The 25,769-nt window shown below is 47.4% G+C and overlaps 1 protein-coding gene across 2 annotated transcripts in view; it reads right to left on the minus strand.

Annotated features, from left to right (window-relative positions):
• The window catches only part of HTT (huntingtin), a 1,924,961-nt gene that overhangs the window by 1,662,169 nt on the left and 237,023 nt on the right, over positions 1-25,769 (minus strand). For both annotated transcript variants that reach the window (XM_078678546.1, XM_078678545.1), the window contains exon 7: positions 14,825-14,966. In XM_078678546.1, coding sequence (XP_078534672.1) covers positions 14,825-14,966 — 142 coding nt within the window. The remainder of the gene's footprint in view (positions 1-14,824; positions 14,967-25,769) is intronic.

Consider the following 25,769-nt stretch of genomic DNA (forward strand, 5'->3'; position numbering starts at 1 on the left):
GTTTGTTACGGTACAATCATTTAGCAAATACCAAACTTTGTTCTTATTTCTCAGGGTACCTGATTCATTTATAACTTCCCAATAGTTTTAGACATTACGTTATCTTTTTGTCCCTTATTAGCTTTTGATACCCTTTTTTAAAACTATTTAGATAAAGCTTGACACTAGAATAGTGTATATCAAGTGAGTGAAGTTGGCAAATTTAACTTTTTAGTTCATGGCATGATTGAGCAAACCATTGGAGTAGCTTGTAACCACAATTCTTCTCCTTCCTTGCCAATCAATTTGGAGCTTATTTTCAGTTGGTCGACAACCTTCTCATTTGTCTCTTTTCACCATTTAAGCGTATCAGTACTGATATAAAATATATGACCTTTATCTGAACTGAGGCACATTGACAATTTTTGTTGGCACAAATGCCTTAATTATGAGGCATGAAGAATTATGTGGGAATTGTTCAAGTAGGATACGTATCCATTACCAGAATTTCTGCTATTACTATTTAAATTATGCAGAATAGGGAATAACTGTGGACCCGGATTTACCGGGCATATTTCACATGGTATTCCCAATTTTGGGGAATTTGCATTTATCACCTACTATCAGCAGGTGGTAAACGTATGCAAGGACTTGTGTGAATAAGAGGGTAGCTAGAGTAGTAGTGTTATGGTCAAAAAGTTACATAGCGAGGGTAGCACTACATGCTGCACCTGTGCCTTGTCAGAGTATTGGACAGGGATTAGGGCTGCAATGTAGCCCTTTCGTAAAGAAATTTCAACAGCTGGAATTTCCAGCTGATAAAAATCTGACATTTTGATCCCGCACTAGGAAAAAACAGGCACAGGAACACATGATGACACTTAATTGTGCAGTGGGATCGGGAGAATTTCCACTGTTCCAACTTCTACTTTTAAATGTATGGACACTGTTTGTATGACACACTTGCAGTATGTCATACAAACAGTGGCTGATGGTGGATGGATACAATATCATAATAAAATCAACTGTCCAAATCTGTAGGGCAGTTGGATACCTAGTTTTAAGCCACTCAAGATTTCTTCAAACATGAAATAAAATCATCAATATTTGGCAATAGGTACTTATATAAATACACATTCAGGGCCGGCTTTAACGTTGGTGGTGTCCGGTGCGACAATGTTCGTTGGCGCCCCCCCAAATGACCACCTCTGCCATGGATTCTCTCACTACCACCCTTTAACAATGCCACTCAAGTCTCCATACTCACGTCTCTTAGATTCATTTAGTTTTATAGTACCACTCATAACAGTGTAAAGTGTCAGAGACCTTTACATCACACACACATGTACAGAGACAATCATATGTGTGTAAATCAGGTGTATAAGAAATGTTACATCAGACAGGACTACAAGGTGTAGTGTAGGAGTGAAATGCCATTGATACTGGTAGACAATATAGTTTAAGAATCCTTATTCTAGAAAAAAAAATATATAATTTAAAACATAACATCATTGTTAGGGGTTCTCTTTATTAATAATGGTTTTCTACCCAAATTAACCTTTTTGGCAAGATTAGAATAATGAAAGACCGGGCAAAAAAAATATAGCTCTAACATATACCTTGCAGTTTTCATGCAGCTCTTTGATGACAGCTAATAGCTCAATGCTCTATATTAGGATTTTGACTTATAAACGACAAGTAAGAATACAAGTTAGTTACCTGTAACTGTAGTTCTCCAGTATTGGAAGCTTTCATAGATTCACATGCCTGAATCATTCCCCGTCGTCGAGACGGGAGTCTCCGGTACATAAAAAAGCAATGCTTGGTAGTATAGCCTAGGCCTATTTCCCTTTTGCAACCCATAACCTTCGTTATGTAAAAGAGACCATACTTCTCCCTGAACCAATCAAAGCTCCTCACCCTCTAGAACCTCCTGAGAGAACCTTTTGCCCCTCAGATTTCCGCGCACTTGTGTCATAAACACCTTTTGTGCCATATCCGAGGTGAGCCTCTCAAGGGAGGAGGGTGGGTCGCGTGTGAATCTATGAAAGCTTCCAATACTGGAGAACTACAGTTACAGGTAAGTAACTGGTTTTCTTACTCCAGTATTGGAGCTTTCATAGATTTACATGCCTGAATCAGAATAGCGAGCAGGAGAATAAGGCACATTTTTTTTTCCAATGCAGATTTAGTATAGTTACCCAAGACATCATTCTACTATACATATTTAAACATGAATTCTGCACATTAGTATTGTAATCACTCTTACCAAACATGACAATAAAAAATGTGCATTTGTAACCAAGAAAAAAGGGCGGATGGATGTGAAAAAGGCTCACCGTTACTGGATAATATTTCTCAGCACTGCTTCTCCCACTGCCACATCTCTCTCCGCGGCTGCATCCAAGCAGTAATGCCTGGTGAAGGTGTGCGTAGTTCCCCAGGTTGCTGCCATGCAGATATCCTGGATCGGCACTCCCGCAAACAAAGCAGTACAAGTGGACACTGCTCTTGTTGAATGGGCACGAACTTGTGCATTCAGCGGTTTTACAGCTGCCTGATGACTGTATTCTATCGCACTGGAAATCTATCTGGCAATTCCACATTTTGACAAATGGAAGCCCTTCCTGGGTGCGCTGAAGGCGACAAACAGTTGTGAAGACTTGCGGAAGGGTCTAGTCTTTTGTAAATAGAATTTGAGACAGTGCTGGACATCCAGCGAGTGGAGAACTTTCCGCCGCTGTTGTTGGTTAAGGAAAAAACTGCTTTAGAACTAGTAGCTCGTTTAAATGAAAGTCAGTTGGTACTTTTGGAATAAACTGTGGATTAGTTCTGAGAATCATTCTGTCCTCTTGAAATTGTAAAGAAGGGTCCTGAATCGTGAGAGCCTGTAACTCCCCCACTCTCCTGGCCGAAGTGAGTGCGATGAGAAGCGCCACTTTCCACGATAGGAATTTGAGATCTGCCCTGTGTATTGGCTCGAAGGGCTGCTTCATTAATTGAGACAGAAACTATTCAAGTTCCAGAGAGGTGGTGGAGGCTTTATTGGAGGAAAAACCCTAAACAATCCCTTCATGAATTGTTTAATGATTCTTGCCGACCATAGAGGCGGTCCTGAGGAAGTTCTTCTGTAGCGTGATATTGCTGCTAAATGTACCTTTATAGATGCATGATCCAAACCAGACTTTGACAAAAGTAAAATGTATGGAATATTCTCATGCGCTGCCGAATTCAGAGGATGAATGTTATACCTTTGGCACCACAAACAGAACCTTTTCCATTTCATCCTGTAAGTTTTGTTTGTACTATCCGCTCTCGCTTTTGATAGGATGTCTTTGCATTCCTGTGACTTCTTTAGATGTTGAAATTCACAGTGCTCAGGAGCCAGGCCACTAAGTGCAATGTACAATGATCTCGAGTCCGGATGAAGCACTTGTCCCCGGGACATTGTCAGAAGCGAAGGTATTGGCTGGAGGCGAATCGGGTGGTCCTCCGACAGTAGTAGAAGCTCCGTGAACCAGTGTTGCCCGGGCCACCACGGGTCTCTCAGGATTATTTTGCACGGCTCTTTCTTGATCTTTGTAAGAATGCGTGGCAGAAGAGGAATTGGAGGAAAGGCGTAGGCAAAGACGCCTGACCATGCCATCAAAAACGCATTCCCCCAAGATCCCAATTGGGGAAGCCAGCTTGCAAAGAACCAGCATTTCTTGTTCTCTGCCGTTGCGAAGAGGTCTACTGTCGGTCCCCCCCATCTTTGGAAGATGTTGTCTAGAATCCCTTGATCGATCTCCCACTTGTGGCAGGTGGATTTGAGTCTGCTGAGAGTATCTGCCTTGACGTTCTGGTCTCCTAGTTGATGTTCCGCTGTTACGGATATCTCGCGTCGCAGCGCCCATTCCCATATCTTCTGGGCCTCTTGAGAACGGAAGAGTGATCTTGTACCTCCCTGCTTGTTTAAGTAGTGCATCGCTGTTGTGTTGTCCGTTCTTATCAACACAGCTGATCCTACTATTCTTGGTAGGAACGCTAGCAATGCTAGTCGTACTGCCCTGAGTTCCAACAAATTGATGTGCATTTGTTGTTCGTATACCTTCCAGCGGCTGCTGACTTGGAGATCCTCAAGGAACGCTCCCCATCCTTCCAGGGACGCATCTGTAGTAATCACCAGTGGGGCTGCCTCTGTAAGGAATGAAAGACCCTGTGAGATGTTCCACTCGAGTCCACCATGTTGCCGCTTGGATCATGATCGGTGTCACTTTGACTAGGTCTTCGAAGGATCCCTCGTCTTGATGCCATTGTAGATCGAGTTGCTCTTGCAACGGACACATTTTTAACCTGCAGAAAAGTACGAGGGGAATGCAAGATGACATCATTCCCAGCAATGACTTGTACTTCTTGAAGAATCTTCTTGGCCTCCTGTCTATCAGCTTCTGGAATGCGGTCTATGTAAGGCGAGAGGTCACATCACATCTGCCTATCGTTCCTGCCCAGAATGGCCAGGGCATTCGCCGCTGTAACTAGAAGGGCAGACATGGAGGAAAACCTTTTCCCCGCATTGTCCAATCGCCTACCCTCTGTCAGGAGGTGTCATAATAGGAGCTGATGGATTCCTTGACTTCTGCTGACCTGCCTGGGCTATAACCGAGTTAGGTTTGGGGTGGCCTAGAAGACAAGCTGGAGCATCTGAAGGCTCTTTATATTTTTTGTCCAGTCTTGCGAGTACTGGAGTCACTGTTGCCAGTGTCTCCATGACCTTCAGGCCTTCTTCCCATAGATGATTGACAATCAGGAGAGAACAAACTGCTTTACGATATGGCTCCTTGAAGTCGTACAAGAAACATTCTGCCTTGTCAGATGACATGGTGAGCGCAAATCTGTTTGCAACTCTCTCCATTACATTATGAAACCCACTGATATCTTCTGGTGGTGAATCAACCGGCTTCGGTGAAGGAGAAGGCGGCGACGGAATGAGATAATCGTCCCACTCTCTGCTAGGGTCCGCTATCTCTCCCTCCTCCTGATTATCATTCGTGGTCACTTGTTCTTGTTGAGAACTTGGTAGTGGAGATCTAGGTAAGGGCTCTGGTAAAATCTCTCGCCTTCGCACTGGTGTACTTGGCTTAGGGCGTGGTTGAGGTGTAGCCACCTGTAACTCTAGAGAGGTATGAAGTACAGGATGTCTCTTCTTATAATCCTCCAGCATAAATTGCAGATCCTTTAGCAATTAAGATTGAACACTCACCATCTCCGCCTGATATTCCTGGCGATAATGTTGCTGGGGACGATCTTGATACTCCTCCTATTCGTCCTCCGAGTCATCACTTCACGTGCAACTGCGACAGGCTACTAGCGTAGCCAAAAGGACCACCATCATCCTCCTCTTCGTCTGACTCTTCTTCCTCCTACAGGTGAGATGGTACCAGAGGTGTCTCCTTACCTGTTTTTCTGGGGGGTTTTCTCTCGTCGACGAGCCTGTCGACGAGATCGCCGTCAAAAAACTGCAGACGATATTGTCGTCTTCGATGCTAACGTCACTGTCGTCGTCGTTCCCGTCGACGATCCCACTGTTGTCTTCGTTGACGATCCCGTTGACGACGCGATCGTAGCCGTGGTCATCGTCACTGATCTCAGCGTAGACACTGTCGTCGACGGTGCAACCGTTGACGAGATAAAGCCTTAGAAGCCAGTATTACTTCACTTTTGACGATGCCAATTTCTTCGTCGACGCTCCCATCGACGATGATGTTTTTTCTAATCTTCCCTCAGGAGGTGTAGAAGCCGGCTTCTTGACTGAATGCTTGACTTTAGAGGGCGTTTTGATGGCTCTGAGCTTTTCCTCGTGGTATGTTTTACTCCTGAATCATGACCCTTGCTCTCCTTTTCCTTGCTTGGACGAGATTTAGAGGGACTGGCCCAGAAGACCCTTGGGTGTTTTTTTTTTTTTGTGTTTTTTTTTTTAAACCTTTATTTGCATCAACAGGATATACATGCGTGGGCCCACAACCAATCCGGCCGGCCACAATTCAAAAAACGATCAAAAGTCAAAATAGGCAACACAAGGCCAGCTGACAGGCAGGCAAACATATTGAAAACAATGCTAAGGAAAGGATAAGCGACATTAACGGCCCAATATCAGGATCAATGAGGTCCATTTTATAATAAGGAACAAGGCTCATGGCAGATTCATAAAATACGGAAAAAACAATAACCAGAAATACACCCACGCCAAAATGGGAAGAGGAGGGGGAAGGGAGGGGGGACGTGAAGACACGAATCGGTCGTAGCACAAAACAAACGCAAAATGTAGTAGATAAGCATACAAGTACTACCAGCATCTCATGCCCCCCACCCAATAACACGCTAACGAAGGCAAGGGGAGCAGATAAACTGAACGATCAAAACCTACTCGCCATACGAGCCTGGGGAAAAAAAGGGGGGGGGGAAGGGAGTGGGAGGGGGAAAATAGGGGGGAAACAGAGGGGAGGAAACCAATAAGGGCAAGAACAGGGAAAGGGAAGAAGGAGGAACAAAGAAAAAGAAATATAAAAGGAGAAACACAATCCTGCAAGATGGGCGCCACCCCGGGCCAGGCATCCCGCGGCTAATAATACAGAAGAAAATAGAGAGCTGGCGAAATGAAGGGTATGGCAGTCGCGACGGAGCATCGAAACAGATAAAAGTGGCATAGCGACAGACCCCAACCCACTCATGCCAGAGAAGCGAGGACAGAAGCGGCACCGCTATAAAGGGATAGAAAAGGGCCATAGAACCAAAAAAGGGAAACATCTGAAAGACCCCGCCCACCCGTCCCACCCCGCACCCCTGCAGAAGGCTACGGCCTACCCTCCAAACAGCGTGCCTGTTGCCCTAATCCGAAACCCGAAATATAGTAAAGAAAGAAAGTAGAATAAGGAGGCAAAAAGAAGGAGGAAAGGGAATATAAAACAAAAATAAGATGTGAGGGAGGAGCCAGAGAATATGAACAAACATACTTGGCTACGACCCTCCCCCGACCAGCAAATGAATAATTATCAAATCAGTGCTACACCTTCACATACAGCAAAAACCCGCAAGGGGGGGGGGGGGGGGGGGGGGGGAGGGGGAAATTTCGAGAGTACAAGCATCAGTGCAACGGACAGGTAAACCAGCAGTCTATCAGTGTCGTGCGACTTACCCCCAGCCCTTCCTAATCACAAAACCAACCCAATAAAGGATAACAGGGAGCGGACCACCCAGCACAGAATAATCGTAATGTTGACCAGGGTTACGGCAGTGATGTAGATTAGGGAGAGCCACCATACTAATGGAATACAAAAAGTCAATTAAGCAAGTCAATTGTAGCAGCAACGACAGGGCAAGCAAAAGCAAGCCGGAGTCCAGTTTCGCAGTTCGACAATGCAAAGGTACCCCACCAGGACAAAAGCTCGAATCCATCGAAGCGGGAGCAAACAGCGGTCCACCATAGTTCCCAATGGTCCGGGAAGGAGCAGATCTCCGCGTCGTGTGCAAGTCCTCGAAGTCCGGACGGTGAGCAAGCGGAGGTTCAAAAGCCACCGGCCCATCAAGCGGCCGAAGAACCGCGGCAGCAACTCCTGGCGCAGCCGAAGGGGGCAAAGCAATGGAGGCATCAGGACGATAGGGGTGCATGAAAGAGCGACGACCCAAAATGGCGGCGGGCCGCATGGGGTCGGTAGAAGCACCGGGGGCCAAGACAGCGTACAAGGACATCAAGGCGTCCAGGACATCTCCGAGCGTGGGCGCTCGAGCACACGCCCAGGCCTCCGCGCAATCCGGCCAGCAAGGTTCGTCGGTGCAGAGCGGATCACCCCCCACGTTGTTGGTAGCCATTTTGTGAGTTTCGCCGCCCCGCACTCCACCGCGGGCCCCCAAACAGTTCCCAAATGTAGGACTTTACAGACCTCCGGAGGTTCCCAACAACGGCCTCACCGGCACAGAACGGGCAGGCGCTCAATGGGGGGGGCCCCCTCCGAACAGTGGCGGGCCCCACAAGCGAGAGCCAGGCGCGGGGTCCAGGGCTGCCGGACAGAACAAAGGCGAAGGGACCCCTTCACACAGTCAGCCCCCGACACATCTCGTCCCCCTCCAGCCGCACGGTCCACAAATCGGGGCCAGTTCAGGATCGCCGGGGCATACACACAACGGCTCCCACCAGTGGCTCACTCTCGCGGCCGGGGCCGGCAATCACAGCACCGCCGGTCGGGTCCCACAGGCGAGGTCCCGGTCTCGAGCGCCCGGAGGCCCCAATCCCACCGAGGGCACAACTGCGGACCCACAGCACGCAGGAGCCTCCGGACCAGACGGTAAGTAAGAGTGGGTCGTTAAATTCCAAAATCCGTAGTGAAGTATCGTCGCAGTACAGGATATATTGCAGGATATTCGAGGTTGGCCGGAGGGCCGACGGAGCCGAGCTAAAAGGCGGCCATTATGCTCTCGAGCTAGGCTCCTCCCCCCTGGGTGGTCTTTTTAAGGGCCTTCTCAGGTCTTTCCCCTGAGGTATGAGCCTGAGGAGATCTGCTTCTTTTTTTAGATCTCCTAGAAGTTGATGATGCCTCATCACTGTCACTAGACACGACTTCTTTCCTGGCTTTTAGCTTTTGAAGCCATAGTAAAAGCCTTCCTTCAAGATCCCTCAAAATTTTATTTGAAAAAGTACGACATACCTTACAATCCTTTGCCTGATGGTCTGGATAAAGGCAGTAGATGCAATCCTTATGAGGGTCGTCTGCATAGTCTTTTCTTCTAACAGGTGGCACAGGCTCTAAATAAACCTCTTTTCTCCTTGTCAGCCATTCTCAGGAGATGGTGAAATAGAAGGTAGTGATCCAAATTATTAAATGAGAAGAAGAAAACTCTCAAATCCAACCTAGATTGAGTAGAGACTGTAGAATCTGAGCAGAGCTCAAAGGAGACTCCTTAGCACAACATGCGGTAGAAAATCTGAGGGGAAAAAGGTTCTCTCAGGAGGCTTCTAGAGGGTGAGGAGCTCTGATTGGTTCAGGGAGAAGTTTGGTCTCTTTTACATAACGAAGGTTATGGGTTGCAAAAGGGAAATAGGCCTAGGCCTCTTTATAGTTTGCTATACTACTAAGCATTGCTTTTTTATGTACCGGAGACTCCCGTCTCGACGACGGGGAATGATTCAGGCATGTGAATGTATGAAAGCCCCAATACTGGAGTAACACAAGGAGCTCTCTTACAGAGGCAGTAACCCACTGACCTATTTACATTACATGCAATTTGTTATCTGCCTAGTACACGTTCTTAGCAGCAGGCATTTTAACCCTCTGTGCTACATTAAGATGAGTCAAAACTTGACTAGACAAACCTACTGTCTCATTCCAGGAAGACTATTAACCACCGGAGTTATCTTGACATTTTAATTGAGGACTGAAAATTGCTGGAGGCCATGAACACGGCAGCAAGTGCTTTTAAAATGATAATATACTTGCAAAAATGACTCCCCCCACCCCAAGTCAGCACCCGGTGCGGTGGCAACGATCTCACCGCCCTAGAGCCGGCCTTATACACACGGATTAAAATCATCATAGGAAATTTTGATCTGTTCAATCCTAATTTAATAATACAAATCAGCAGCCCAGGACATTCTCGAATGTCATGGTAGACAGTAATTAAAGTAGATCACCTGATCACCTACTACTACCTAGCTGAGTTCCTCGGAGGCCTACAGCAGAAAAGCCTTGTATGTTTTGCAACTCTCACAGCCACGTTTCTTGATGTATTAGGATTTTCTTCTAGAATTTGTTTATAATATGTTGATTTGTTAAATGAATGAAACCGTGCAGATTCAGCTGACAAGATTTGTGCTGAGAGTTGCCGGTATATTATGCAAAATCACTGTGACCGCTCACACCAATCTAAGTCATGTTGTGACAATATATCAAATAGATTTTTAAAAGGTATTGGCTTGTCTCAGGATTAAATACATTTTAATTGTTTAACACTATTTTCAAATGTTGTCTTCTAGCATTCGGTTCTATGTGACAATTCTTTTGATCTGCTACATCTTCAGGTAGTGGTCTGATCAGCGACGATGACTCGACAAGAGAGGCAGGGCCGATCCTGAAAAACCTCAGAAATGAAGAGGATTGAGTTAATGAACGAGTCGATGATACTACAATGGAGAGGAGATGCTATTTAAGAATACTGTATTAAGCCCCTCAACAGTTTTTAAAATCTTCATATTTTAATGAAAGAAGAAGCAAAAGACACTCTAGTTACCCCTTGACCCTAGATCATATTTCCGATTCCTACATGCTCAAGATCCTATGAACAAAGTCCGAAAGTTGAGGAATCTATTTTAGAAGGGTGAGGATTTTCCACCGGTCTAAAGGGTGAAGGTTTTCTTACCCTTTTTCCATATGTTAAAATAAAGAGATCACCCTTTACTGTCAACCACCATTAAACAATCTTGAGGATATTGGGAATATTTTAATTCTTAGTGGCACATTCAATCTTATTATTACCTTCTTTTTTTTTTTTAAATAGTCGGAATTGTCATTATTAAATTGACTTTTTCAACTTTATTATGGTAAGATCTTTATTAGCTGAAATATCAAGCGATAAAAGATGTAATCTATGCAACATACACTTCAAACTTCTATGAAAATCCTCATAATAGTTGTGCGTTATAAAGGCATAAGGTGACACTGTATGTTACTTGACAATCCCAGAAATTTTTCATACACTACTGAAGCAGAAGTCCATTTAGAATAAATGACAGAGAATAAAAGAAACCGTTGGAGAAAATCGGGGAAAAGAAACCTAACAAGTTATACACCATCAAAACCCGCATCCCATACTGGTTATTATGGGAGGTAGGTGTTGGTGTTTAACTTGTTAGGTTCATTTTCCCCTATTTTCTATTGTATCTGTTGTACTTGATTGGTAGCCGGATTCCTATACATAATAATAATGATAGTACTAAAACAGCAGACTCTACCAGGAGCACGGCCCACTACAATATTCTAGTCCATTTTAATGTGTGGATGCGACATTTCAAAAAGGGTGATTCAGAAAAGGGGGTGGTGATGAACAGAGTGTCTGAATTAAGCAGACCACTCTTACCCAGTCCAAAGATCAGGGCTTGATCCATCACCGTTATTTAGCTCACTGCCCCATCCCAGCTCAGAACCTGGCTATATGCAAATTAGTCTGTCCCTGGCCCAGTGCATCATGGGAACAGGACAGACCAAACTACCAAGCCAATTCTTCACCAGAAAGGAGACAAGCTTCCGGGGACCGGTTTCTGGCATTTCAGCCGTCGTCGGCCCGGCTTGCTTGAATCCTGATGGAGCAGTGAGCAAGGGACTCATGTCTGAGTATACTCTGCCACACCTATAGTGGCCAAAAACGATTCAGAAAAGGGGGTAAAGAATTGGCTTGGTAGTTTGGTCTGCCCTGTTCCCATGATACACTGGGCCAGGGTCAGACTAATTTGCATGTAGCTAGGTTCTGAGCTGGGATGGTGCAGTGAGCTAAAAAACGGTGATGGATCAAGCCCTGATCTTTTGACATGGGTAGGAGTGTTCTGCTTAATTCAGATACTCTGTCCATCACCACCCCCTTTTATGAATCGTTTTGGCCACCATAAGTGTGGTAGGGTATACTCAGATGTGAGTCCCTTGCTCACTGCACCATCAGGATTCAAGCAAGCCGGGCCGAAGACGGTGTAATGCCAGAAACCGGTCCCCGGAAGCTTGTTTCCTTTCCAGTAAAGAATTGGCTTGGTAGTTTGGTCTGCCCTGTTCCCATGATGCACTGGGCCAGGGTCAGACTAATTTGCATGTAGCCAGGTTCTGAGCTGGGATGGTGCAGTGAGCTAAAAAACGGAGATGGATCAAGCCCTGATCTTTTGACATGGGTAGGAGTGTTCTGCTTAATTCAGATACTCTGTCCATCACCACCCCCTTTATGAATCGTTTTGGCCACCATAAGTGTGGTAGGGTATACTCAGATGGGAGTCCCTTGCTCACTGCACCATCAGGATTCAAGCAAGCCGGGCCGAAGACGGCTGTAATGCCAGAAACCGGTCCCCGGAAGCTTGTTTCCTTTCCAGTAAAGAATTGGCTTGGTAGTTTGGTCTGCCCTGTTCCCATGATGCACTGGGCCAGGGTCAGACTAATTTGCATGTAGCCAGGTTCTGAGCTGGGATGGTGCAGTGAGCTAAAAAACGGCGATGGATCAAGCCCTGATCTTTTGACATGGGTAGGAGTGTTCTGCTTAATTCAGATACTCTGTCCATCACCACCCCCTTTATGAATCGTTTTGGCCACCATAAGTGTGGTAGGGTATACTCAGATGTGAGTCCCTTGCTCACTGCACCATCAGGATTCAAGCAAGCCGGGCCGAAGACGGCTGTAATGCCAGAAACCGGTCCCCGGAAGCTTGTTTCCTTTCCAGTAAAGAATTGGTTTGGTAGTTTGGTCTGCCCTGTTCCCATGATGCACTGGGCCAGGGTCAGACTAATTTGCATGTAGCCAGGTTCTGAGCTGGGATGGTGCAGTGAGCTAAAAAACGGTGATGGATCAAGCCCTGATCTTTTGACATGGGTAGGAGTGTTCTGCTTAATTCAGATACTCTGTCCATCACCACCCCCTTTTATGAATCATTTCAAAAAGGGTGTGTGTGTGATTTACCTTTGAAATCCCGTAGGATAGTGTTTCATGAGTCCAATGGAGGGCCCTTGGCATTTTTTCTGCGCAGAGCCATTAATGTCTAAACCTTCTCCAGTAACCACTTCAGAATATACTAAAGCTATCAGCTCACCTCCAGTCCCCTCTTAGCTTTCCAGGTCATCATTATGTTAAATTTAGCAATGATCAGCACCTATTCAATAAACCTAGGTCTGTTTCTGTGGCTTAGACCTACGAATCAGGCGCAATTTGCATGGCTGGGGATCTAAGTATTCTAATGACTTCTGTTACAATGCCCACTATGCCCCCCCTGTTTGACTGTATGTGATAATATTTCCATATAATCTGCTGTCCACACCAGAGTGTTCTGGCCCTTAGTACACAGAAGAAACCCTGCAGAGTTTCTCCGCCAGCAATGCCTAGGTCTCTTTGAAGGCATCCATTTGCCCTTGCTGGGTCTGATGAGCAAGAACTCTTTATGAGAATCATGGTTGGTAGTTAAGTAAAATAGTGCATCAATAATTCAAAAGCCTTGATAGTACACATGCATACAAGCTATACATTGGAACAACTTTGGGACCCATCAGGCTAAAGCCTTTAGATGTGCTCCCTTGTAACACCGATCTTTCAGTACCTCATGCTAATCCTGGTACAAAAGCTGTGCTGGCATCTCTATTGCTGGAGCCCAAGGAAGAGTAAAGATTCAATGTAAATCGATCACTTTACTTTACAGATATCATTCATAAGAGCATAGTGTGCTGTGGTGTAATACTCTTGGGTGCAACCTCTGTTTAATGTAACAAGCAAGAATTCACAATCGCTGACACCCAGAACTAGCTTTGTGAGAACATTCTTTGAAAGCAAAGTAGAGTATGGGTTTACCATAAGTAACCTGATGACAGAAGAATCAAAAACTGTGGAAGGAAACCTTTAGATGAGAAAGACGTGCAAAGATGTCTGATGCAGAAACGCAGAATGAAGATCCTGAAGCATGAGGCAGACACTGAGCCATGCTATATCCAGGCTACTACAGTCTTAAAGGAAAGAGATCTTTTCTGTTCAAATTTGTGAGGACTACTTGAGTGCATTGTCTGACATGGTTAGAACACTGACAGGTGTCTGTATCTTATTTCTTAATATGAATCTGTACATATAGCATTAAAACTGCTAAATTCAGTCCACTTTTGTCTATGAATAAGCCCTTTGCTAAAAATGATCTACCATACCAGAATCATTGTGAGCACTTTGACTGTCTCTCAGGCCACATCAGGTATACAGCACGCATTCCCCACCTCCTCGACTGTTTTTCTACTTGCTTCTTTCCAATCTGTGAGTGTTCCCGAATTTCGACGAATTGACAGCCAAGGTGTGAAGTCTCAAACCAGAATTTAGGCAGGTGTCTTCTCTTGGAACTAGTCTAGCTTGGATTTTCTATCTTCTATCTTATCTTTGATACATTTCTTCCGCTGACTGTGTTGTATGTGGTTCACTGCAACCACTAAAGCAGCGGATTACATAGGTGGAAGCCTAGAAATTCAGTCTGCAATCCATTAAAACAGTAAAAGGTGCGGAGGAAAAGATTGTATTCTAATTTACAAGTTAGCCTCTCTACTTCCCCCACATATATATGTACCACCCGACAGGCTCCTTCACCTCTATTACAACTATTACTATTACAGTCCAGCTGATGCAAACGCTATTATCTGCTAGACAGCTGAAAGGCTGATTTTTCACCACACCCAGGTTCTGATCTGTTGCACACCACACTTCCTTCCTCTAGAACTAACCAAAACATAATACTCTTGACTATCATTTTTGATGTGTGTGCATTAAAACAGACATTCTTGGTTTCATCAAGTATGGCTAATACAAGTCACCGCATACATGCATACCACTAATGAATCCACTATTATTGGCTCTACTGGGATTAATAGTTGTACTAGCATAACCACTAATAGCAATGTTACTACTGGTGCAACTACTACCTTTAGTGCTGCTAATTACAAAATGAGAGGTCCCCATTACAGAATTATAAGGTGGGCAGCCACTATTTAAGATTTGTGTTTGGATTCATTTTTTTGCAGAAGGTAATATGTCTAAGCAGTTGGTAGCAAATTGTAAGTTTTTCAAACACAAACATTGAGCAGATAGTTTAAGTCACTTGAGCTTACCTAAAAGTACATTAAGTAACCAAGTATTAAAATACTGTGTTCTTCTAGAGTGCTGGCATATGCTTACAGCACATCCTGCTGCCGTTCGACGGATAGTAGGAGAGCTGGATTTGAGGTTGGCTATAAAAGCTTTCAATAAAACCTAAAGACAAAACAATATTGTAAATTATTCAAGAATTATTTTGGTCTACACACTTACTGTAATTCCCAAAGGTTAGTCGTAGTCATTCAGACAGCTACTAAGAAAGTCACAGAACAAGCTTTAGAGAATCAAAATACACTGTGTCATGCTTGCAAGTTACCTTGGTAATCAATTTATCAATTTTATAGCATTTCTGTCAAGTGACGGCAAAGTTAGCTGAGCAGTCGAGTGTTTAAAGGACCCTTTTAACACTGACAGAGTTGTACACACAAAATGATAAGCAATTAAAATTGTGCACTACAAAGGATACACCATGTATAGTAAATATTAAGAAACAGTGGCTAGCAACCCGGTAAGTGAATGAGAAAGTGCTTATTTAGATAGTCACAAAGAATTAATTTCTCTCAGATAAACTGTATACCACATTTAAAGGGTAACATGTATAATAATAAGGTTGTAAGAAGCTGGCTTGGTTTATGATGCACACTTATGTAAGTGAACACAAGCAGATGATGGACGGAGCACTGAAACTTTTCAGACACTCACCCCCAGTCACAGATCTGGGTTGAATCCATCATCGTTCTTTAGCTCCCTTTGCTACCTCAGTTCAGACACAGCTATATGCAAATCAGTCTTGACCTTGTGCCTTATGGGAACAGTCCAGCCCAAACTGCCAAGCTAGGTCTTCCCGGAATCGTAAACAAGCATCCTGGGACGGGTTTCGGGGTAACACCCTTCATCAGCCAGGCTTGCTTGAATCCAGTGGCAAAGTAAGCAAGGGACCCACATCTGGCCATACCTTGCCAACTTAGGGCAAGAGAGACATACAATTGATGGAACACCAGGAGCTGTTCTCGAGCTGTCCCACGTTGGATGTCGAGAGTTGAGGGGTCGGTGTTGGTCAGGAGTACCAACAAGCCTTGGTAGCTGAAAACAATGTGGAAATAGAGAAGGTACAGTGTTGGGACCAGCAAGGTCCAGGTGACTCACCACAAGCAGGGGAGTCAGGGCAGGCTGCGGGCAGTCAGGGATGCCTGCAGAAATCAAATAAGACCCTCAAGAGAACACACAACCCGGAGGCACTGGAGTCGCAAGAGGACCTCGAGCAGCTCACCAAAGATGCAGGCCCATGGTGCAAGTGATGCAGTGAGGACGAGGATCTTGGTTACAGGAGATGCTTGAGGTGGGGGCTACATGGAGCCCAAAGATCTTAATGGAAGGAAGCCAACAAGCCTTTGCAACTGCAAGTCGCCGTAGTGCACAAGGGTTTGGTTCCTGCAGCTCCGACGAGGGATACTGGCCTCAAACTTGGTGAGAGGGCAGGGCAGGCCTCGAGAGATGTGAAGAACTGCCACCTGTGTTGCTGAGCCTTTCAGAGTCCATGGGAGCTTAGTTGCGGTGTCTGCAGATGCAGGGAAGTGACTACTTCACTTCAAGGGAGATTCTTTCAGGTGTCTTGGAAGGTATCTTGGATCTCCACAGGCCTTGGAAGGTTACTGTATGGAGCACTGGCACGGAAGTTGCAGCAGACGAGCAGGGCGACGAGATCAGGAGCAGTAGGAATCTTCCCAGTTGCAGCCTTGATGCCCAGAGCGAAATACAGAGAGCCCAGACGGTCGAAGATGTGGTGTCTTGAAATGAATCTTGTCGCACGACAAATCTAGGGACCCACCCTCAGGTAAGCCCTTAAGTACCCCAAGGAAAGAATTGGGACAATTGAGGGCTACCTGCCAGGGGCGGAGTTGGACAGTGGGGATGATACCCCCATGTCCTTTGTCCAGTTCCGCGCCAGAGCAAGAGCCAACAGCACCCTGAGCTGATTTTTAACTGGACTATGCAGGGAGGGCACCAAATGTACCCTTCAAGCAGACTGAGTGGCACTGGCAATTTAGGCAGAAACATGTCGACAACTACAATCACTGAGGTGATAGGGTACTAATGCACATGTTACTACTTGTGTAACGATATATATATAAGAGACATTAGTTAGTGATAGATTCCTTACCTTCGAATAGTCCCCAGGCGTCAGACTGGATCCAGAAAGTTTTTGCTTAGCAGTACCCCTGCACATCGGTAGGTGGCGTTGTGAGGCTGCGCGTCCGTCACTGGCGTCGTAAGCGCCGGGATGACGTCACGGAGACTAATTAGGCGCCACCTATGCGCACTGACGTCAGTTCTGTAAACGACTTTCCGCGCCGAAACGCAGCACCATGCAAGTTACTGACCATTGGTGCATAAAACTAGGGCCCTAAAAGGGGATGACCTTAACCCTAGTAATCAGTTCGAAGAACGGGGCGGATGGGTGGGGCGGTAAGGAATCTATCACTAACTAATGTCTCTTACAGATATATTGTTCACAAGTAGTAACTTGTGCATCTGAAAGAGACATGTTAGTGATAGATTCCTTACCTTAGAATAGATACCCCAGCAATACCAACACCGGTGGTGAGTCTGCGAACAAGATTAGACCAAAAAGTCACATAGCACAGAACGGCCAAAGAAGCAGTCTCTCTGGACCTGACTGTCAAGGCAGAAGTGTTTGGTAAATGTGTGCAGCGAGGCCCACGTAGCTGCCTGACAAATGTCCTGCAAGGGAATGCCGCGTTCCAAACCAGTGGCTGCAGTCGCCCTGGTTGAATGGGCACGCAGCCCCACCGGAGGCTCCTTCTTGGCCAAGGAGTAACATGCTGTGATGCACAGAACGTCCCACCAGGAGATGGTCCGTTTGTGCACAGCCCGACTTTTTTTGGTGCCCACGTAACCAACAAAAAGCTGATCATCCACCTGGAACTGCTGTGTATGCTGCAGATAGAATGCGAACGCACGTTTTGAGTCCAGACGGTGGAGCCTTTCCTCTTCCCTTGAAGGAGGCGGAAAGAAGGTGGGCAACGTGATGGTCTGTCCAATGTGGAAGGGTGTGACAACCTTTGGCAGAAAAGAAAGAGGGGTCCTTAAAACCACCTTGTCCGGATGAACAGAAAGGAAAAGAGGTGTGCAAGAAAGGGCCTGGAGCTCACTCTTCTGGCAGAGGTGATCGCAACCAGGAAGGCCGTCTTTAGAGTGAGAAGACGTAAGGGACAGTTATGAAGGGCCTCAAAGGGAGTGCACATCAGAAATGTCAAGGCAAGATTTAAGTCCCACTGAGGCATTATGAAGGGTACGGGTGGAAACTTATGCGTAATGCCCTTAAGAAAACGGTTAACAACCGGGGACTTAAAAAGAGAAGGCTGAAGCCGTAGAATTGCGGAGATGGCTGAAAGATAACCTTTGATAGTTCCCAGAACAGACACCTGCTGGGCCAAAGAGAGAAGGAACAGAAGAACCTCAGAAAGAGGGGCAGAAAGGGGATCCACCGCCTTTGCTGTGCACCATGCCACAAATCTATTCCACCTGCAGGCGTATACCATTTTGGTGGAGGGACGCCTGGCTGCCAGAATGACATCACAGACTTCGGGAGGAAGATCTAAAGGCGTCAACAGTCGCCGCTCAATCTCCACGCATGGAGGTGGAGGCTGGACAGGTCGGGTGGAGAACCGTCCCCTGCTGCTGCGACAGAAGATCCTCCCGAAGAGGAAGACAGATCGGGGGATCAATGCTCATACTGAGTAGCTCGGCATACCATACTCTTCGAGCCCAGTCTGGAGCCACAAGAATGACTTGGGCTAGGTCGCGCCTGATCTTCTTCAGCCCTCTGGAAAGAAGTGGTATAGGCGGAAAGGCGTACAATAGACCACAGCTCCTCTCGCGATGAAAAGCGTCTCAGAGCGAACGCCGCCTTGGAAATTCCAACGCTACAGAACTGATGACACTGAGCGTTCTCTTCGGTGGCAAATAGATCTAACCAGGGCTCTCCCCACTGCAGAAAGAGACCAGGCGCCACGTCCGAGTTCAGACGCCATTCGTGATCCACCATGCACCAGCGGCTGAGTTTGTCCGCCCTGGCGTTCAGAGAACCTGTCAGGTGATGAGCCACCAAGGTAATGCCTTGATGTTCCAGCCATGTCCAGAGGCGCAGAGCCTCATGACATAGGATCCACGACCCCACCCCGCCCTGTTTGTTTCAATACCACATGGCGGTGGTGTTGTCCGTGAACACCTGCACTAAACTTCCCCGGACAGAGGGAAGGAATGCCTTCAGTGCAAGCCAGATAGCCCGCAGCTCCAGAAGGTTGATATGGAGCCGGGACTCAGCCAGAGATCAGAGGCCTCTGATCTCCGCCTCTCCCATGTGGCCTCCCCATCCCAGGAGGGACGCATCCGTCACCACTGTGTGCTCCGGTTGGGGAAAGGAGAGGGATCTGCCACTGACCAAATGGCGATTCGTGAGCCACCACTGCAATGGTCGTGCAGCGCCCTCTGAGATCTGGACGTGATCGGACAGGTTGCCCTGATGCTGTGCCCACTGGAACTTCAGGTCCCAATGCAGAGCCCGCATATGCCATCAGACATGTGTCACCAGCAGGATGCACGAGGCCATCAGGCCCAGAGGCCGGAGGGTCATCCTGACTGAAACCCGGGATAGAGGCTGAAAGAGCGAAATCATAGCCTGAATATCCCGGACTCGCTGCTCGGGAGGATAAACCCGGAACAGCGTTGAATCCAGAACTGCTCCGATGAAAGGGAGCTTCTGAGAGGGACTCAGGTGCGACTTCGGCACATTGATGGAGAACCCCAGCAAATTCAGGAGGTCAGCCGTACTCTGGAGGTGGGTGACAACTTCCTGGGGCGAGCCCGCCTTCAATAGCCAGTCGTCGAGGTAGGGGAAGACTGACACCCCTAACCTGTGCAGATGAGCTGCGACCACCGCCATCACCTTTGTGAACATCCGAGGGGCACTGGTAAGGCCGAAGGGGAGCACGGCAAACTGAAGATGCTCTTGGCCTACCATGAACAGCAGGTAACGCCGGTGGCCGGCAGAATTGGGATATGAAAATATGCATCCTGCAAATCCAACGCTACCATCCTGTCTCCAGGGTCTAGGGCAGCCAGGACCTGAGCCAGAGTTAGCATCTTGAACTTCTCCTTCCTAAGGAAGCGACTGACGTCCCGGAGGTCCAAGACGGGGCGCTGCCCCCTGCTTGTCCCACCTTCCTGACCATGAACGCACTAGATAGCCCACTCGATAGCCCACTTTGCCAGGAGGGCCGTGACTTCCTGGCGGAAAAGAGCCAAATGATCCCGCGACAGTCGGTGGTACCGTGGTGGCATGGCAGGAGGGGAGGACAGAAAGGGGAGCGAGTAACCTTGGCAGATTATTTGCAGCACCCACTTGTCCGATGTGATTTCGCGCCAGTGGTGGAGGTGGTGACGGACCCTGCCACCCCACCTACCGGCATGGGGTACTCCCTGAAGCTCTGATTAGGAAGGCTTAGAGGTGGAAGCAGCGGGGTGGAGGTGGACTGACCCCTCGTTGGTTACCAGACGCACCCCTGCGGAAGCCAGGTCCGCGGCCGCGCTGAGGCTGGTTCTGCACAGGCTTTGTGGAGGAGCGTGCTTGGGTGCTTTTACCCTGGCCACAAAAAGAACAAAACCCAGGCCTGGCAGAGTTCTTCGTGGAAAGACCCAAAGACTTGGCTGTGGCCAGCGAGTCTTTAAAGTGCTCCAGGGCATTGTCAGCCTTGCCATCAAAGGGCATGTCCATGAGCGAGCCCTGGACATCGGGCGAGAAACCGGTAGACCGCAACCAGGCATGGCGCCGCAACGCCACAGTCGTGGAATTGCCCTGCCCAACGAATCAGCTGTGTCCAGACCACACATGATGGCAAACTTTGCCGCATCCTTGCCTTCCGCAATCACTTGGGAAAGGACAGCCTGAACCTCCTCAGAACACTGAGGCAAGACCTCGGCTATGGAATCCCACATCGTGTGGGATTAACGGGCCAATAAGCAGGCGGTGTTAACCGACCGCAACCCCAAGCTGGCTGAGGAGAACAACCTCTTGCCATATTGGTCCAGCCTCTTAAGAGTCCTTATCCGGCAAAGCCTTGGGAAAGGCACTCTGCGACGTCGAGGCCTGAATGACCAGGCTCTCAGGCGTGGGGTTGGTGGTCAAGAAGGTAGGATCACCAGGCGCTGGGCGATGATGCCTAGCGACATTTTTATCCACTGGTGCCCCTGAGGCCGGCCGCAACCAAGTGCCCAAGAGAACTTCGGTAAGGGTCTCATTGAAAGGGAGCAGCAGCTTCGACGACGTAGACGCCGTCTGGAGCACCTCCGTTAGGAGGTAGGTCTTAAGGGCCACCATAGGGAGGTCGAGATGGAGAGCCTCCACAGCCCGACGCAGCACCATAGTGTAGGAAGAGCCCTCCTCCATAGTAGGTGGAGGGGAGGCAAACCCCAGGTCAGAAGACACATCAAGTTTGCCCCCATTTTGAAGGTCGTCTACCCAATCCTGCTCGGAGTCACACTGCCATGCAAGGGCGTCCTCAGAGCCCTCCCAGTCCTCGTCCAGCTCCGGAGTAGAGGGAGCCGGCCGCGGCGGTAGGGCCGGAGCCGGAGAGGGGGCAAGCAGCATCGGAAACGGCGCCTGTGGAGGAGCCAGGAGCGGCGCTGGGGCCTGGAGTCAAGGGCAGCGCCGGGACCGGAGCCAGCGGCGCTGCACCATGTGGCGCTGGGGCTGGAGCCGACGGTGCTGGATCCTGTGGCGCAGGGGCTGGTACCGGTGGCGCCGGGCCAACAGGATCTGGACGCGGTACGTGCCGGCGGGAGCCTGAGGCCTAACAAGACGGTCCCTGGCAGCAAGAAACTCTTGCATCTGTTCGGGATTCACCGATGGACCCGGGTATGGTGGGTAGGCCGCGGGACTCCCAGGATCCGGAGGAGCCGCAGGGGCAGGGCCCCTGTCACCCTCGTCCGCCTCCGAGGAGCGACGGGGGGATGTCTGAGAGCGAACACGCTTCTTAGACTTCTTTTTATGGTGTCGCTTACCGGAATCTGAAGGCGAAGACTTAGAGCCCGAGGAGCGACGACTCTGGTCCAGCGAGCGGTGCGACGGTGAGAGGAGTGCCGGACTTCCAGCAACTTCCGGCGCCGCTCCCGCAAGGCCTTCGGGACCATGGCGCGACAGTCCCGGGAGTCAAGGTTGGTCTCCAGGCAGTAGAGGCACACATCGTGGGGGTCCGCCACCGACATGTTACGGCGGCACGACCCACAAGACCTAATGCAGCGCATCCCTACGTACACCAGGAGACAAGAGAAGGAGACAAAAGCCTAAAAAAGTAGTAAAAAAATTACTGAGGTACGTGCTCAATCCGGATCTGCGCTTCCGGCGTGGAAAAAGAAAGAACTGACGTCAGCGCGCATGGGTGGCACCTAAGTAGTCTCCGTGACGTCATCCCGGCGCTTACGACGCCAGTGACAGAGGCGGAGCCGCACGACTCCACTAACCGACACGCAGGGGTACTGCTAAGCAAAAACTTTCTGGATCCAGTTTGATGCCTGGGGAATATTCTAAGGTAAGGAATCTATCACTAAAGTGTCTCTTTCAAATACCCCCATTCCCCACTTTTCATTTTAATCACAAGTAATGGCCTGTTTAACAAATGTTATTTTGCCATTTGCATTGTTTTTTAAAAATCACTCACTTTCACAGGCCCCGCCCACTTAGATTGAGCAGTGCCTCTCTGTCTCCAGGTGTAGGCCTGCTCTCTACCAAACTGAGTTTCTAGAGTGAGGACTGCCAATGATGAAGCATGACACCTGGTGGAGTGTGAGGACAGTCCTTCTGAAGTAAGTTTGGCTTACTGTAATAGCAGGATTTTTCCACATTATATTATATTGAGAGTCCTACCTCCTGTTGCACACTAGTGCCATCTTGTGGTGTTTAAAAACCAGCACTCCAGCTCAGAATTATCGCACTTCAAGACACAATTCTTTTGCTTGACAATCTCAGGCATTGCGGTAATGCGGGACAATTACCGAAAATGTGTTACTCTAACGCAAGATGTGTGGCACTTGGGCTTCATGTCGCCGTTGAATTCCCTACCTCTTGTGAGCAGAAAGAGACAACTTGTACTCTGCCATATACGTGAGCAGCAAAGGTGGGTGATAAGTTTGATGGAACCCCCAGCAGACGAGGCCAGTCAATTCAATTCTGGTGCCAATTATAAAGAGGGCTGCAAGCCTCGATTTCCTTCTTCGTTTTGTGCGCTGTCCCTGCTTCCTCTGATGCCAGGGGTCGTCAAGACAGAGTAAGCGGTCGCAAAGAAGAAGCCAGGGGTGGCAGCTGCATCACCTGGCGATCCCTAAATGACGTCCATGGTGTGAACTAGGAAAAGTCCTGTTTCTTTCCCCGTCCATCCAGGGATGGACCACACCAGATTGGAGCAACATAGATCCCATTACAGCAGTGGGAAGCTGTGTCATCCCCTGCATTCCTTAATAAAAAAGATTTGAACAAAAAAAAAAAATACTTAGGTTTTCAGATTTCTCATTCGGAGACCCAGACATCAGCTGGAAATATGAACAGTGTGGTGACAGCCACAATGCAATCTATTTCATTTTGTAGTAGACGAGTCGTTTCACCATTGGGTCGGGTCAGTATAACAAAGATGCTGCTTATGCCCGATTACTTTACTTCTTCACAGCTTTAGCCATGATACGGAGAGGCATATTCTTTAAAGAACTTCAGTCTGGGCTACTGTAGGAGAATCGTCGAAGGTGTCTTGAAAAGTGATGCGCTCCCTGGGCAGGGGATGCTTAGAGAGGTACCGAACTACGAAAGATGCTCCTTGGCTGGTTAGTTGATGTGGTCCCTGCGCTGGTAAGATAAGGAAACGGACTATGAAGAGTTGGAAATAGGGGCTTCCTGGGAGGAGTATCTCTGCAGGAGGCATTCTTCAAAAATGATGACATATCTATCCAGGGTGCTCCGTTTGGAGTGTCATTGCTGGTTCAGGTATATGCAGAGGCTGGATGCCCCCACCATCTATGCTCTGGAACTGCCATGGTGGTGCTTGCCTAGGTTTAAAACTAGGTCAAGAACCAATCACAACACTTCATGGACAAAAGAAGGCATAAACACAATTGGGGATTTATATGCTGGAGGGACGTTACACACAATTAAGTGCCTTATGGGCTACCAAAAGGGCAATTTATGTTATGTAATGTGCTGCTAAGGGTGGCAAAATTGACATGGGGTGAACACCACAGTAAACCGCTCCATTGTGAGCTGCTTTCCTCCTGGCTTACGGAGCATGTAAACATGCAGTCACAATGTTGTAATTGAAACTGGCCCCTGCCATGTAAATGGACATTTCGACAGGCAAAGGAAGCTTGGAGGGGAGAAAAAGAAGGTGCTTACAGACAAGGAATAGGAAAGGATCTTGGGATGAACAAAAGGCAGTGTATACAAATCCCCGATTTCAAAACACGCAATTATTTACACCACACTTACATGTCCCGAACAGAATTACACGCAAGTATCAGTGTGCATCATATGGTTGTCCGAGGTGTTAAGACACACAAGTAGTTTTTTTATCATATGATGAGCTAATTCCATGGGATCAAACTGTTTGGGTCACCGCTATTAACTCTGATTGAAGAGGTATCAGGTAAACATGTACAACTCTGCTCTCATTTGCCTATTGGATGGTATTCCCGGGTCCAAAAATGCCAGGCATTTGTGTAATTTATAGAGTTGGTCCGAGTACTCGGAATGTAAAAGTGCAGAGCACAAAACATGGCTAAATGACGCTTAGGAGTGGTCTAGAGCTGAAATGGTGTCACTTCAACAACATCAACAACAAGGCTCTAGTAGCACAGCTACTGATGCTTGGGATACAATTATTGCTGGAATTAACAGCAGTTTCTTTAAACGCACACACATTGGACTTTGACTCCACACTGGGGAGTATTACTCGGTCACTCATGCTATTGCCTCTTTGGAGTATCATCTCACCTTCCAGGAAGGGCTTCCCTCACAATGCATGCAGGACTATTTTATATGCTGAAAAGTACATTCAATCAACATAAGGATTTTTACATTAAATTCTATATCTCATACCTGCATTCTATGCATAATCCATCATTTAATTGCTGCTATTTCCCAAGCACTGGTAAAACTAATCAGGCAGGCTTTGAAATGATGAACATCGTTTGTGCATGTGACGCATTTAAATAGTATTTGTGAACTCTTTTGTTCACTCGCGCTGGCGCATTAAAGCCAAGCCTATTGGATTTGCCAGTGCTTGTGTTTCAGAAGTGATTTCTTTAGTGTATTATAATGATTTTCGAAGAAGACTGCAAAAAGAAGTTGATGAATTGAGGAGGAGATCAATAATCAATGTTTTTTTTTCAGTGATGGCAGCCTCTTCTCTTTATGACAACCACCTTTCTATGAGGAAACAATGCTGAGATGCTGCTTCCTTTTGATGGCCGGTGCTTTCTTTGTTTATGTGTCCAGGCTTAAATTCATCCTTGTGCTCATCTCATTTTGACACAAGAGACTTAAACCTTTCTTAACAACTATATTTCATTTTTCAGGTGGGAGTCCTATTAAAAGAAGCATTATCATGATTACAGTGCAGGGTGTCTATTGTGCAGGGTTAATAGTATAAAGTGGAGCAACTACATATATAGACATGTATTGAAGAATTGTGTTCTATAAGTCCTACAATGGTTTCCTAAGGTAAACAGGGGTCTGCAGCCCTGGAGGTGCTAGAAACCCCTTACGTCCGCTCATGAAAAGTCTTTTTCTTAGGTTTTGCTTCACTGTCTGGGAGACCAAATGTTGTTAAAAAAAACATACATGTAAGCAGCTGTACAGAGAGAGTGAGCTGTGGGTCCACCCATTTCATCAGGTGG

This window comes from Lissotriton helveticus, chromosome 2_2 (assembly GCF_964261635.1).
Source record: "Lissotriton helveticus chromosome 2_2, aLisHel1.1, whole genome shotgun sequence".
Classification (NCBI taxonomy): Eukaryota; Metazoa; Chordata; class Amphibia; order Caudata; family Salamandridae; genus Lissotriton; species Lissotriton helveticus.